Genomic DNA, 16,205 nt, shown 5'->3' on the forward strand with positions numbered 1-16,205 from the left:
CCTAGAAAAGTAAAGTGTAAACCTTTACCAGGACATGAATGGAGCAGCCAGCAAGCCCAAAGAAGAGAGCACTTTGTCACTCACGGATATTTTTATGAGCTCTTGCTGATCAAGACCAGCAGGTTAGGGCCACACTGATTTGTCAGTCCGAATTAAGGCTGTCTTTGTGAACTGAATCTCCCAATCATTCCCATGCTTTTGTTCACATAGTGGATCACTGAGTTCCCCTGAGTGAGCCTAGCCCAGAAGATGAGCTCCAAAAGGGCATCTAGCAGACTCTGACTTCTAACTAACATTCAGCTCATGAGGCTGGACTGGTCCTAGCCCAGGGAAGACTCCCTGCTGTTCCCATGCACACTGTGTGGCTATCGAGTCCTCAGCACCAAGTGCTTCACCCTCCTGCTTCACCACTCCTGCTTGCTGCATTACTATGTGGACATAGTCTCACTCCAGTTTACTGCAGACCTACAGGTAATAGGTCTCGTTAGACATGATAATCGTGATTATTATAAGATTTTAAGTTCTGCTATTACTAAAATGTTTCATCTCAGGCAACACACTGTTCTATTTCCCACTTTCTGTGTATCATTTTAGCTATATGGATATATAAGTTATAGTGCGTGTATATATGTAATGCTAGGTATGTGGATATATTTGGAAGGTATAGCAGTATATATGTATCCAGGTAACACAGGAGGAAATTCATCCCAGTGCTGCCTCTAGTGTAATAGCCTCCCTACCTCTAGCAGCTCTTGTCTCTTTTTCACAGCCCACAACATCTGCATCCAATTTGAGGACAGAAGTGGCTCAAGCCAGCTGAGGTGCACCAGGCATGTGGAGTGGCAGGTTAAATATCTGCTAGCAGGAACAGCTCCTGATTCGTAAGTGGAGAAGTAGGTTGTTTGCACCTCTCCTACCCTCGGGTCACTGGACACTTTGAGGTCCGTGTCTTCATCCAAGATATAATGTGGTCACAGCTATGAACAGCTACCTGGTCCTTTGGATCAGGGCTACAGTCACATCCAATTGATACAGCTGTGAAAAGATAAAGCAAAGTGCTAACAAGAGAGGCACTCATATTCTGAGAATTTTAATTTTCTTTTTAACATAGTGCAAAGAAGGTGTGCATTCCAAAGTCCTACACTTCTGATTTGTTTATAGCTAGAGATCTGACAATTTTTTATTTCCTGTAGTCATTTCCTCCAGTTCCCTTCAGCCACTGGTATAAAGTGATCGAATAGTAAAGTCCGGAGATTATGATTACTCATCTCTTCACAGTCTGTTGTATCATTCCAACCATGAGACTCATCCTTCAAGCATGTTCACTGATGTTCACACTGGGCAACCTGGTGGCTTCTCAGTCACAATCTCCTGGTAAGTTCAAAACCCCAGATATTTATTTATGAAATTCATACATTAGTTAGCAACATTTCAGGGCATACTTTACCTCATGTGTTACAATATTCAGTACTTTTTTTGGTGAAATGAATCAACCAAACAGAAATTGATATTCAGGAGAGATGAAAGTGGATTCTTAAAAAAACCCTAAACAATAATGATGATGATGATAACAGAACTCGATGAAACTTTTCTAATTAAAAATCAAGGCAGAACTCGCTAAGCTTGTGTCTGTTCTTTAAGCAAGGCTATTTATTGTCTAAGGCATAGGTTATAACAAAGTAGACTGTGTCCAAAAAAGACTAGCCTTCACATTGAACAAAGATGGATAAACAGATTCTAGGTAAGACTTCAGCTCTTAGTATTCTTGAAGAATGAACACGATGGGAAATATCTAGCAAGATCCTGCAACTGAGAAAGCATTAAAGTAAAAATACTATTAAACGGCAAACTTAATAAAGACATTAAAGACTGGTTATTTGGCTACCTAAATATAAGAACATTTATATTTCATGTGTTTTGTCTGCAATGCCATTAGTTATAGATTGCCAAAGATAAATGGATTATTACAGAAATCAAACATAAAGCCCAACACATAGACTGATAATCTAATCTTCACTCTTGTTTATTTATCACAAATTCCCTGTTAGTCATTTTATAAGGAGAAAGAAATACTTTAAAGTTATGTTCTCATCTTATCAACCTATAAATCAACTCTCTATTCTGCTGTACTTACGATAAGTACCATTTCAGCAATGCAGCACCACCTGATTCTCCAATGTTAATTGCTTCTGTGAGTCACTGGCTCTTCTGTGAGGGGACATGACTCTACCCTGCCCTAAGATGGCAACCATTTATAGCCATGCTGTACTGATGGTAAGACTTTGTGGAACAAAAGCTGAAAATTTGTAGTGTTGTACAGTTGTAGTGTTTATTTGTACAGTCATAGTGTTTATTTGATGCAAAGTGTCATGCTGCTTAGCAATGGGTGGTGATCTGAAAAAAACCAGTTTGATGGGTTATAGGAATTATGCTATAACGATTATGCCTTGCCTTAGAATGTCTATAAATAAACTCTCTCCTGATGTCTTTTCCTTTTCTTGAAAAGAGATTTTCTATTCAGTTTTTGTCCAGTGCATTCCATCTAGCAGTCTTGTGTACAAGGAACTGTACTTTCTCCTACACGTGTTCCTATTAATTAAACCATTCTTATAGATCAGTAGTATTAAGGGTAACTAAAGACTGCAGGCTCAGATCTGGGTCTTGCTCTCCAGTGGTTTCTATACAGTGTGTTGCAATATGTGGAAGTTCAATGTGCGGTTACTTAACAGGTTTCATGAGTGTAAGGAAATCACAAGTGGTTTTTCTTCTTTGTTATGTTTCAATGAGGTTGCAGTTGTTCCAGTACATGCATGGTCCATTCTGTTATCTTTGCAGACTGACATTATGCTTCTCCTTTTTTCTCTTTTTTTATCTGTTCCATGACATTCAGACTTTTTACAATGTTCCCCTTCAATAGTATTTTTTCTCAGTAATAAACTTTCAGAAGTGGCTTGGAGGTGGAATGTACTTGCTCATATTCTTGCTCATGGTTGTGTCTGCATGATTTATTGCTCAAGAAAATTTCTTTACTTTCCTCTGTAAAAAGTACTTTCTCCACACACCATAGCATATTTTCCATGCTTCTCTATCCTAAGAAGAGTTAGGTGTCCAGCAGTGCCTGTGAGGTAAAAGGCTTGTGCGGAGTCCAACCAGTCCCCATCTGGTTTTACTGAAGATGTAGACTTGGATAATTCTCTCTGAAGCTCATGCTCCAGGGCACCAGTATGTGTCCTACAGCACTGTAATGTACTGCATACCTAGCTAGACCAGCAGGCCGTCCTCAGACAGAAAGTTGTTGCCACACAGGGACTGCATATTCATAATATTTTTGACCTTTCCATCCACCCATTATCATAATACAAAGAGTAATGATAAATGTGTTACTTTGTTCTATTGTGTGCCTGTGCCTCTAGGATCATGAATTGAAGAATGCTTTAAATAATTACAATTACTGCGGAAGAGTTGTCACATTAGCTGAGAACAATCCATGGTGTTACGGGTGGATTCATAAAAATTCTATCATAAAGAAAGTGAGAGAAATGGTCCCCTCTATTCTCTTTATATCTCTTTCCATTAACAAAATATATGAATGATTCTGCCTCCAGAACTATAAATGTATAGGTACTTGAAGAAACAATTTAAAAAAAAAAGGAAACTCAACACCTTTTCAGTTAAAGGCAAAGGAAAGATCATCAGAAAGAAATACCATATTTTAGATAACCCGTACATATCCTCAGATGATTTGGTGCCAATTTAATCCAAACTTTAAAAACCCCACTTGGTCTATACATCTTTTCATGTGGAAATGTGAATTATGCAATGCATATACATGCTATAATTTGAAAAGATGCATGCAAATGTTTACTGAACATTTACACAAGCACAACTCACACTACATTCAAAAAGGCTACAAAATGCATGAAATTAAAAAGCACAGGAGAAAACTGCCCTGACTAGAGCTCTACAAGAAGAGTCTTTAATAAAAAAAGATTGGTGAAGCCTTTTCTGTCCTACATAACGACTAATTATGTAGTATCAGACTGATAGACTATCTTAGGAAATTGTTAAAAACTAGAGCACAGAATAGATGTATATCACCAGACAGTTTATTACAATTTCAGTTCCATATCTATTAAATTTTTGATTTATTGTTAAAGTATTTAATAATGTATTACCTTCCATTTTAGTACATAAGTAACTGCAGTGGTTGGAGTTTATATTTAAATGTTAAAATTCCTGAATTTCAATTCATAATATGTAGGGGTTTGCAGAAAAAGGTTCTGATCCTAGAAAGATTTATATGTGTTGTTAAGTTGATGCTCTCTGAGTAAGCTGGCTGAAGTCAGGTGGACTACTCAGAATGTGCAAAGTTAAGTCCACCAATAAATCCCAGCAGGACGGGGGCCAAACTGATATTCTCTGTCATCCAAAAAAATATTCATTGCCAAACCCAAGATTTAGTGTGCATCTCTGAATTGTAGCCTCTAGTAAGCAGTATAGAGCTATCATAATGTAACAGAAAAATAGAGAATAAAGAGTGTTGTCTGTCCCAGGTTCAGACAAATTGGTGACCTTTGTTGCCTTCCAACAGGTCAGTCAGATCAGATCTTCCTGCTTTTATTTTCATAACTGAAGTATGGACTTTAGCAGTTATTTCTCAAAGTGAAAATATCTGCAATCAGACTAATTACCAAAAAATGGAAAGTACATATTTTGTTGCTTTTAAATGGAATTGAAAACATTCATTCTATAGTCATAAAAATGATCTCAGGACAGTACGGTAGTCTCCATTCACTAATATTTGTATTATCTTTTATAATGTTGATTTTATTTAAAGATGGAGAACCTGTAACTGTACACTTAAATATGCATTATAATATACATTTAACTATGTTTATAGAAAATCTAAGCCCAAGTAGTCATACTGATTTCAGTTACACTAACACTATATACTTCACAACACAACCGTGCTAGAATTTAGTCCATAAAAATTAAAATATGTTAGTGCAACTGCAGAGCAAGGATCCACTGTTAGGCAATTTGCCATCAAATTTCTTAGAGTCTTTAAAGACAAGATTATCTCTTAGACCTGCTGACAGGACTTACAAAGGGTTCAAGGAGTTAGGAAACAAGGGCTAGGTAGTCTTGTAACAGAGGTAGAGCTGGCTGGATAAATTCCATTTTATTATAGCTTTTTGAGGTTTTTGAAGTTCTGTTTTTGCTTCAGCATGTAGTAGCACTTACTTCTCCATTCTTCAGAAAAACACATGAGATTTTCAGTTTGAGGAAACAATACAGAACAAGTCTGCAAGCATCAGTTAAGAAATGGAGGAGTTAGTTTCAAGTCCATCTCTTGTTTAGAGCAGAATCATTTTTACCAGAGCTCCATGAAACATGTAGCAAGGACCTGCAGCTACATTTACCCAGTGTGTCTTGGATTTCTGTCATTTCTTGAGTGATTTTGACAAAACATTTTACAACACAATTCCATCTATACAACAATATTTTGACTAAGTCTAATTCGTGAAGTCATGAAGTGCCTAGAAGCAGAGATATAGGCATGAAAATAGGCAAAACGCTTGCTTGAACCCACATGCCTTTTTCACATTCTTAGTGTTGATTATGGAGAAAAAGATAGCAGCCATAAGGATAGTTAGGGCTGATTCACATAAACATTCGGGATAACTGTATGTGATAAAAAGCTCATAAGAAGTGTTTTAAAATTTTTCCACTTTAAATCCCTTCAAAACTCTAGAGTGGCATAAAATATTGCCAGCAATCAAAGTTAAAAACCTCTATTCCACTGCTGGGCAGAAACATTCCAGCTAAAGATTTTAGGGATAGACACTTCATGTCTGGAGACAGCAGTCTGCAAATTTTACCCTCAAATGGTTTCTTGCTGATATCCAAGATATTTTCTTCCTCTTTGTTCATTCAAGTAAATATAATTTCACATCTTATAGAGTGCAAAATAAGGAATTTGTCCTTTTTCTTGATATAGATTGGGTTTCTAATCCTTCCTTCTACCTTCTTAATTTCTCTGGGTTTTAATGGCAGATTTATCTTCAGTATCTGACTGTGGAACCCTGATGGATACAGAATTAAAATACCCATGTCTCTATCAAGAGCTATAACTCTTGAAAGAAAGCCAGGAGAAGAAATAATATCTGCGTGCAGTCAGAGGACATTATATGATCTTGTTTGTCTCTGAAGTGGAATTGGCCAGAACTACATAGACCAAATATGCAGTACACCTATTCTGGGTTCCTATGGTCTTGACCTGTGTTGTTAGTCCCTTATTTCTTACAGTAAACATCTGACAGTTTACCCACAGGCTTCATGTGGCATTAGCTCCTAAATACTTTTCCTTAGCAGGAAAACTTTAGTAGGTATTATGAGGCAAAGCTGGACTCAAGGTATAGGCCCTATGCACTCATAGAAGTGAACCAGTCTATATCTTTTGGTCCAGCCCATGGGATGCTCTCTGGTGTTGCTGTGCATGCTTTCAGTCTGCTATTTTGAATTTCGAATTTCAACCTCTGTAAGTTTTTTCTTTAGTCTTTCTCCTTGCATTTTAGATATTCTTATGTCTTCTTATTTTATGATCATCTGAGTCTATTGCATAAATATCTTTGAAATACTGATTGCCTACCAATGTCAAGGGATGCTTTTCATACTCACTGCTGAAACCACATTCTCTGTCAATGTCCTGGGCAGGTTGGAAAGATGCCATCAACACCACAATAATCAATTTCAATAATGAGAAGATGCAGATCACGTGGGCAGCAAAAGAACTATTTCCTGGCAAGAACGTATCATTTTCTTATACGTGAGTATTGTCAATGTTTATTTTTCTCTTCTTAAAGGATTTGCTTTGGGAAGCTGAAATGCCTAAGTCCATTTGAGTCTTCTGTGAATGGTACCTGAAAATGATTTTAACATTTGTTAATCATCCAGCATGAAACCTGTTTATATTCACAACCTGCTACAGAAATGTACAAATCAATAAGCCTGCTGAATAGTCGGTCACAACTGACATTATATGAAAGATTTGTCCCTCTTCTGTTATCGTGCTAAATGTTAATTACACTATTGAAAGTGTGTTTTCCACATATGTGTGCATATTTTCCTTATTAACTGCCATCGTTAATGAGAAACATTAATATAATGTTTTAGTTAAAGACCAAATTTGGTTAAAGTCACAGCTCTTTATCTTCTCTTTTATTTCTGAGTGGTATATATGAAAGAACTTTTAGCAGTACCTGGAAACAGGTTCATGAAAACACCTGTTTGAGCAATTCATTCTCTTATCAGAAAACAAGAACATATGGGAAACTTGATAATTTCAGACTGAGTCAAAACCCAGGGCTGGAAAGTCAATGAGGTTTAAGTTATGAATTCCCTCACACCACTATCAAATTTGCTGCTTCAGGGAATTCCATACACAGACTTCTCTTGGTATGAGCATTTAAAAAAGAAAACAAAACAAAACACAAAAAAAAAAGGAAAAAAAAAAAAAAAGAAAGAAAGAACAGTAACAAAAAGGAATTCACTTGTATTATCTGGGAAGAGTTAAGTAAGTGTTCCATACACTAATTTTATTTTATTTATAGATTTGATGAAGGCAAGCAAAAAATTTGGAAGCCATGTCCCACCTATTTATTGGATGAAGATTATAACTCTGGATGTCTTTTTAAAACAGAAGGACCGACCCTTGCCATCTCTATCAGGCACAGCAATGGAAGTGAGGAGCTTTTTTCTAAAAGACTAAAATCTGATTTTTATAGTAAGTATGTAAAATCACAACTTCTTTGGTAGTCCTAGTGTCTTCATTGATTCTCTAGTTGTCGTTTGTTTGAGAAGAAATCAGTTATACTGATGTATTAAACGTTATTAGTGTGTGTCCCAAAGCCAAATTATAGTTATTTCATGTTGATTTTCATCTCTTGCTGTCATCAGTACTTACACAGGTCTGTGTGCAGCTGCAGCTAAGTGAGATTACATAGTCAGATTTGTCCTCAAACACAGTTTCAAAATCAGAATGATAATACTAAAATATACGGGTGTGCTTAGTCTAGTGCAGACCTGCTCAGTATTCATATCAAAAAAAATCAATAAACGTTGATAGTTTCTTGTCTTAGTGCTGGCTGTGTGATCTTTCTCATATTTTCAACCTTCCATTCTTTTGTCATCTTCCATGTCATGTGAGGCAGCAAACTCCTTCTTATCAAAGAGGCTGTCATAAAACCCTCATCAGACGTCAATAGAAATTAGTTGAGTGACTTTGGTACAGCCTGACAGCATAAAAGAGACATCATCCTACTAGTAGAGAGATGATGTTCCTGCTTTTATTAAATTCCTCCAGCCCAAATGTACATCTTGTGTGTGATTAGTTTATCATAATCTTCTGGAATGTCACATAGTTACAGCATTTGAAGTAGAGGGATTTTTTCTGATAAAAATCCCAAAGAAAACAACTCAGAATTTTCTGAAAAAATATGTATATTCCAAATACATTATTAGCATTTGTTGATAATGTTTTAGCAAAAGGAATTTTAAAAAGCCTGTCAGGGCATCTAACTTTGAGAATACTTTTATATCTCATAATTTTACCTGTATCCAGTAAATTATAGAAAGTGCAGCCTGATCCTCAAATTTTGGTTATTAAACACCCACTGATAGTAAAATGAATTTCTAAAGGGTTAGGTAACAAAGCACAAATATCAGGGATCAGACTTAAGTCTTTACATTAGGAAGGCAAAATTTTCATAATACAAAAAGGCTACCAGAAGGATTGAAAAAGCTTGTAATACTCTTCTCACACCTATATTTCTTACTTAGTTATGAAGACTAACCAGCTACATAGCTCTGAATTCAGCTGTGCACAAGTAGGCACCCAGTGCTTTTTGCAGATGCACTACCATACCCATGCAGCCTCCAGCAGCAGCACAACTGTGTTTTGTAGATTTTGGGGTATTAAATTTGCCAGTCCCTTTCCAATGAAGAAGCCTCTTTTTCCTTGGAGGATACACTTCTGTATCTCACCTCCATATTAAACATGAAAATGGAGCTTGACACCATGACATTTCTCATCATTTGAGGTGCCACATTCAAAGGTAGATGCTATCTCATGTCAGGAACCTACTGCAAGTACTTAAGGAAGGATTCTAGTCTCCTCATACTCCCTACAATCAAGAGAAAGACAGTCCACCTTCTTCACTTTCTACTGAGAAAAACATTATGACAGCAAAAGAATAACATTAATTTTAACTGCAAAGTACTTCTTTTTAAGAAACTATAGCATAATTTATTTCTCTTCTTCTCAGTAAAGCCCAATCAACCAGAGAATGTGACATTCTTCTGGAAAGATGACACTGTTACTGTAAGCTGTAATAAACCAGAGAGAGCTGTGAAGTGCTTGAGACTTGAGCTTCAATACAAAAGCAAGTTTGACAGAGAATGGCAAGTGAGTTGAACATAACATTTTAAATCAACATTGAAAGGAGCTGGAGGTAGCATCTCCATAGAATGCAAAATAAAGTTATTTTCAAATGTTTCTCCCATCCTATACTTTCAAATATAGCTGGTATCAGAAAACAGACAGATTTTTAGGATCCTGGATCCCTGCCATGCCAGAAATCATTTACTTTTTAAGTTATAATTAGTTGCCTCCCAAAGAGCTGAGGACACTCTAAGGGAAAGGTTCACTGGAAGATAAAAGCAGAGAGCAGAGTAGAGAAAAGAAGATAGAAAAAGGGAGGGGAAAAAAAAAAAAAATAGAATGAAAGGAAAGAGATGAAAGGATTTCTATTTATTCTGAAGTTAGCTATTGAGTATTTCTAAATATTATTTAGTTGACTTAAACCTTTCCAGTCTCGAATACAACTTGTAAGTACTTTGTGGATCTGTGTCTTCGCATATTGTAAATATGTAACTGTAACATATTTCACTGGGTAATGATGGTTATGATCTTCAACTCCATATCAGACAGTGAGGAATGGATATGAATAGTGAAGAGTCAGTCAAGAAACAGAATTCCTTGAAACTCGGAGAAGTTAAAATGCAGTTCTGAGGTTTGGGGTTGGTCTATCCCTTGTCCTAGCTGTGAATACAATTGAGTGTAACATTCTGAAGCACTGTCTTGAAAAACAGAATTAACGATGATACACCTTCCTTCTCAGTCCAGAACTTCTAAGTGTTGCAGTGTTGGAGAGCAAGGCTTTGATCCAAGGAAATGCTATTCTTTCCGGGTCAGACTGAAGAGGCTAGTACCCTACTGCAACGTAGTTAATTACAGCAGTGACTGGGAAGCAGAAACATTTTGGATGAATGGCACATTATTAGGTAACAGCTGTGCTGCATTCATGTATTGTCTAAGTACAAATGGGGAAGGGATGACTGCAAAAGGGTCTGGGAACATGCAGCAAATTAATGTGGCACTGTTGTGCTCCATCTTCTGTTATCAAAAAAAGTTCATGTGGTTGTCTAATTGCCCAAGTTTAACTCCTGTCCAGTTTGTTCCTGATGGCCCATAACACTATCCATTAATGCCATAATAAGCAAAGTTAAAACTGTCCTTATAATTTGTGTTACAATACTGTCTAGGGTCCACCAATGACAGTGATGTGATGCATGGAGGGTGTGGGGTGGAGAGGAGGGGGTGTGTGTGTCCACATATGATATGTGGACATCAAATCTGAATCCTAAGAAAACCCTTGATGCTCCAATTTTGAAGGCAGTTGTTTTGAGAGTGCACCCAGTTGAACTACAGGACCAGAGGTCATAGTAGTCTGATGGTCATATGTGTGGTATTGATCAAAACAGGGAGGATGGGGGAAAAGAGATGAAATGGAAGTGAAGTCAATATCAGCACTGAGTTCCCGCCAGACAGACACATTGAAGTGTGATTGACTTCAATTGGATCTTTGATGGAAACAGTATTTCTACTGGTTATCAAAATCAAAAAACAGTTTTACTGCAGTAAAGGAAAGACTGTACACCATCCCAACAGATTTGCATGGTTACCAGCAGGTAACTGAGAGGAAGGAAAGCACAGAGGAGATGGACTAACAGTTCAGTTGTTCTGGGTGTCCCTGGATATAAAGTGACATTGGCACAGCCCCTTTATTGGGCATGCACTTTGCTTCAGGATTATAATGAGTTATTATTGATGCTAAAGCTAACATCAGGGAAGACATGAACAGAGCTATGCTCAAGAAATTTCATAGACTCTGAATGCCTTACTTGGGGATCACAACACTTCTTGTGGCTTTCTGGCAAGTTGAACAAAGCAGGCAGGTGGAAAAGACTGGACAGTTGCTCTTGCATGAATAAACATTAGTTTTTATAGGTTTTATGTGGACAGCAGAAGATCAATAGTAGGAGGTAGAGTTTTGAGGTGGCATTACAAAAGCTGCAGGAAAAACACTGGGAATGCTGAAAAGTGCACAAATGTATTAGTGTTATATACCTGTGTGCTAGATTAAATCCTGCCACTAGTTACTTTCTGGGGATCAACACTTGTGGTTTGCTGGCTTCTTCTTTGCTGAGATGAGAGATGTTACTTGGTTCTTTGTTTTATCTTGGGAAATAAGACAGGCTACAAGTAAAATTGCAATTGCAGCTTTGGTGATTGTAAGCAGATGCATATAGTATAGATCTTAGCACAAAGTCGCTGTATCACTGTCAATGCAATGCGATGAAGATGAAAACCTACAACATCATTTATAACATCTCTACTCTGTGCCTGTAAGCCTGCTCCTTTGTCGTGTACCTGGTCAATTTATATCAATAATGTACTATTTGTTTCAAGGTCTGGGGTAGGCTAGCTTTTCAGTTTCACTTGAAAAATTGAACTTATTTGTTCTTAAAAACTTATTTGTTTTCTTTTTTAAAAAGAAAAGTCAATGTTCCAGCATGATTAAGAATATTTACTGTTAAAGCAAAAAATAATTTTTCACATACTTTTTTTGTGACTATTCCTAGATTCATGTGATGATGATATAAAATCTCAGTCAAACCCAGTAGTTATTTTAAGTTGTTTCCTGGCAGTACTTCTAATGATGCTTATCCCCTTGATTCTTCTGTGCAAATGGCAGAGGTAAATATAATTTTATTGGTTAGTACTAAATAACTATGTCATGAAAATAGACCTATCATTCAGGATCAAGTCTCATAATACTCAAAATTCTTATCTGGTAAATGAAGTCATCATGAAGATGTAGAAGTCAGTAGCTTAACTACTATTTGAGGGATAATGTATTCTGGCCTTCCAAACACCAAATCCTTTAAATTTCAAAACCAGAACAATCATGGTAAATTACAATGTTTCAAGATAAAATTCTGTCACTTTCTCTTAATTTCCTCTCCTTTTTAAAATCCAGTTAAGTCCTGGGAAGCCAATTATTTTGTTTTTTTTTTTCTTCTGAACTGGCATCCTTTTGTGTAACTTTCATCAGACTCAATGTCTGTTTGCAGTAGGCTGAAGTAAGCTTGAGTGCATTCAACTTTAATGAGACAATATCAATATTTGATTTGCAGTTGAATGACTGTTCATATTTAGAATCTACAATTTTTTAAAAAACAAACCACCAAAAATGAAACAAACCTGCAAAGGCCCCCAATTTTGGCTTTTTTTGTTGAAAAAACCCCAACAACCCAAAAATGCAGTATTTTCAGATATGAAAGTATATGGGACTCTGATAACCTTTTCAGATCATAAGTTGAGTTTTTCCTCCTATACTTTTATGTTTCAGGTTTATATTTGTGTTAAATAAGTCAGCCAATAGAGCTGGTTACTGCACCACCTGTCTAGGAGAATGTGGCCAGGGAATGTAAAACTCTGACTACTGCATGGAGCAGAATGGCACTTCCTGACTAGCTGGAAGTTTGTATAGAGTACGGATTTCACTAGGATGGGGTTGGTTGCAAATCCAGCAGAAAAATCACTCTTAGCCTGATAGTGTTATCATACTATTATAACTACTTTTTGATATTAGAACACATTTAAAAAGAATTCAAGCATAGAGTACTCTCATGTAAAATATATTTGTGGTTACCCAACTGTGCTAAAGTAGATTTTTGTGTGAATGACTACACTATAACAAAATATGAACTTGTATTTTTCTTTCCTCTTTGCAGGCTTCAGAAGTCAGTCATGCCTGCTATACCAGATCCAAAATACATATTTTCTGATCTCTTCAGTGATCATAATGGAAATTTCCAGGTAAACTTCCCCTTCCCAGCAAGATTGTAATCTCTACAGTGTTGAGAATAATTTGAAGAGCCAGTAAGATGCCACTGTAGTGTTTGCATGCATTCCTGCACATGATAGCTCAGGGAGATTGCTTCAACCTGATCTTGCTCTTGCTCTTTATATTTGTGAAGTGCTGTGAGTTAGTGCTGAGCCAGTGATGGCACTCATGCCTATGGAAGTGTCAGTCATGGTAGGAAGCATTCTCTCTTAGCCACAGAGGTGTATGGTCGCTAAAACTTTAGACATGAAATGACTGTCAAATGAATAGACTACAGTTTTTGCTTTGATTTCTTACTGCTCCTTGAGTCCATGACATCACATACATGATATATTTTTCGTATTAACTGGACTGTCTTTATCTTAATCACCACTGTTTCCTCTGAGTGGAGAGAGGTCAAATATTTACATTTTAAAACCCAATGACAATATCAAAGAACAATAATAACATTTCAGTGACAAACTGAAAACTTTCTCTATATAAAATAGCTTTAAACAGAAACTGAAGAAGAAAGATATAAATACAAATTTATGTGGAAGCTTTAGTACAGAAGTGCTGGGTTTGTGTGTGGCAGCAGTTCTTGGTAGTGGGGGAGGGGACTACAGCAGTGTCCCCCTCTGAGAAGGTTCTCAAAGCTCCCCTGGCTCCAAGTCGGACCCGCCTTTGCACCACGGCCGGGCTGATTAGCGATGGTGGCTGCGCCTCTGTGATAATGTATTTAAGAAGGGAAACGTGGAAGAAGGAGTTGGAGTTGTGAGGAGGAGTTGAGAGGAGGATACCTGTGTGAACACCGAGGTCAGTGGAGAAAGAAGGAGGAAGTGGGGGAAGTGCAACATTTTAGACACTCCCCTGAAGCCCATGGTGAGACAACAGGGCTGCCATCCTGCCACCCATGGAGGTCCATAATGGAGCAGAAGCCCACCTGCAACCCATGAGGAACCCCACGCTAGGGCAGGTGGCTGTGCCCAAAGGAGGCCGGGACTCTGTAGAAAGAAGCCCCCACTGTTGTAGTTCAGTACTGGGAGGACTGCAACACATGGGAGGGATCCATGCTGGAACAGCTCAGAAAGGGCTCTGGCCCATGGGAAAAACTCACATCAAAGAAAGTTCATGAAGGGCTGTCTTCCATGAGAGGGACATCACACTGAAGCAGGGGAAGAGTGTGAGAAGCCCTTCCCCTGAGAAGGAAAGAGTGGCAAGACTCACCACACCCCCCATTCCCTGCCCCCTGCACAGCTGAGGGGCAGGAGGTAGAGAGATGTGGAGCAAAGCTGAGCCCTGAAAGAAGGGACGAGTTGGGGAAAGGTGTTTTTAAGATGTGGAAATGCTTCTTACTGTCCTACTCTGTCTGTTAAGTGTTGCTGTCAGTGTCTGGATTAATGTTCTTTTTCTTCTACTAATGAGTCTGTCTTTTGCCCATGACTCTAATGGGTGAATCATCCCTCTCTATCCTTATCTCTATTCTTGAACCTTTTTCTTTATTTTGTCCTTCCCGGCCCTGAGGGGAAAGATGTGAGCAAGCAACTGTGTGGTCCTCAGTTTCCCTTCTGAGCTCAAATTGTGTCACCTAAATCTCCATGTAAACTCAGTCTTAATTTGGATTAAGTCAGGGTTTGGATCAAAGAATGCATGAGTCTGTCAAAGAGGGAACATCGGGTATTTTACACATCTAAGGTTTTTTAAAGGCCATGATTAAATACAAACATTTATTTAATGTGGTTTTAATAATAAGTAGGAGTTTGAATGCATTTGTGAATTCCTGTCTGCTTTCCTGCCATTCTTTCTTCCACCCAGCTATCTTGTGTCCGCTTGTCTATATTACTTCCTTTTCATCTTCTCCGTTGTGGCTCATTCTGGAAAGATGCCATTAGAAGAGGAAAATCAGTGTCTGTACAGGTTTCTTTTGATTGATATCTCAGTCCCTGACAACATCAACATTTTAATTTTCCTAGGAATGGATAGACAAAACTGATCATGCACTGATGCAAACCAAGCTAGAATATGAAGAGCCAGAATGCATCATTGAAGCAGAAAGCCAGCAAGAATATGAGAACAGTGACAAACAGGTGCCTCGGGAAAAAATCACTTTTTCAGGAGCAGCTGAAAATAATGACCCCAAAGCAGCTCAGATTTCCTGCCTGATGCCAACATCGAACACTATAGCTTCATTTGCTGGCTTCCAGATTTTAATGAATGATGACATGTATGTGATGTTATAAAATCCCCATGATGCAGAAAGTGTTAGATGTTATATAAAAGACCCTGATGAGTTTAGGGGGAGGGGGTGTTATCTGGTTTCAGATCTGTACTTGCCCAGCACTTATGATCACTTGGTCAGGCTCAATGCTCGAAACAAACTTCTGAAAATGTATAGTTAGAATTTGTTCTAACTGAGGTTTAAGACTAAATGACCCCCCATTTTCCTTCTATGGAGATGATACAACAAGAGCTCCTCTATAATACGTGTTCGCACAGCCAAGACAGTCCTTGCACTTATGGAGTATGTAGAACAGTGTAAACTACACTGTTATTCTTCCCAAATGAAGAGAGAAAATAAAGCGATTTTTCTGCTGATGTTCTTTGTCTCACAAAGACCAAACCATACACTGCTCATTTTCACAATTATAGGGCTTTACGAGCCCTCTTAGACTGGAAGCACTTGTTTTTGTCAGCTGCTTCTCCCACTGTGAAACTTTGTGCTGAATGGCACACATCAAAATTTTTTATAAGGAGAAAGAGCAAGTCCCCGTATCTACGAACAGAAGAGTGAGGATGTGCAATCTTGAGTCACATTTTATCCTGCAAACAGCGCTGTGTATGCTGCTTCCTCCAGAACAGCAGGGCTTCATGGGCCTCCTCTGAGATCAGGCCCTCAATATCTTAAAGTCTTTGTATGACTATGCAAATTCTTCTAGAAAGCTGAGGTTCATTTTGAATAATATTTGTATTTAA

General features: G+C 37.8%; 1 protein-coding gene across 1 annotated transcript; it reads left to right on the forward strand.

Moving 5' to 3' along the window:
• Positions 1-1,256: 1,256 nt before the first annotated feature.
• On the forward strand, positions 1,257-15,472 carry CRLF2 (cytokine receptor like factor 2). Its single transcript, XM_074930155.1, has 8 exons — positions 1,257-1,374; positions 6,718-6,829; positions 7,614-7,786; positions 9,327-9,466; positions 10,182-10,344; positions 11,986-12,100; positions 13,141-13,225; positions 15,206-15,472. The coding sequence occupies exons 1-8, from the start codon at positions 1,257-1,259 to the stop codon at positions 15,470-15,472; spliced, it is 1,173 nt and encodes a 390-aa protein (XP_074786256.1).
• Positions 15,473-16,205: the final 733 nt, after the last annotated feature.

Source organism: Athene noctua, chromosome 1 (assembly GCF_965140245.1).
Source record: "Athene noctua chromosome 1, bAthNoc1.hap1.1, whole genome shotgun sequence".
NCBI lineage: Eukaryota > Metazoa > Chordata > Aves > Strigiformes > Strigidae > Athene > Athene noctua.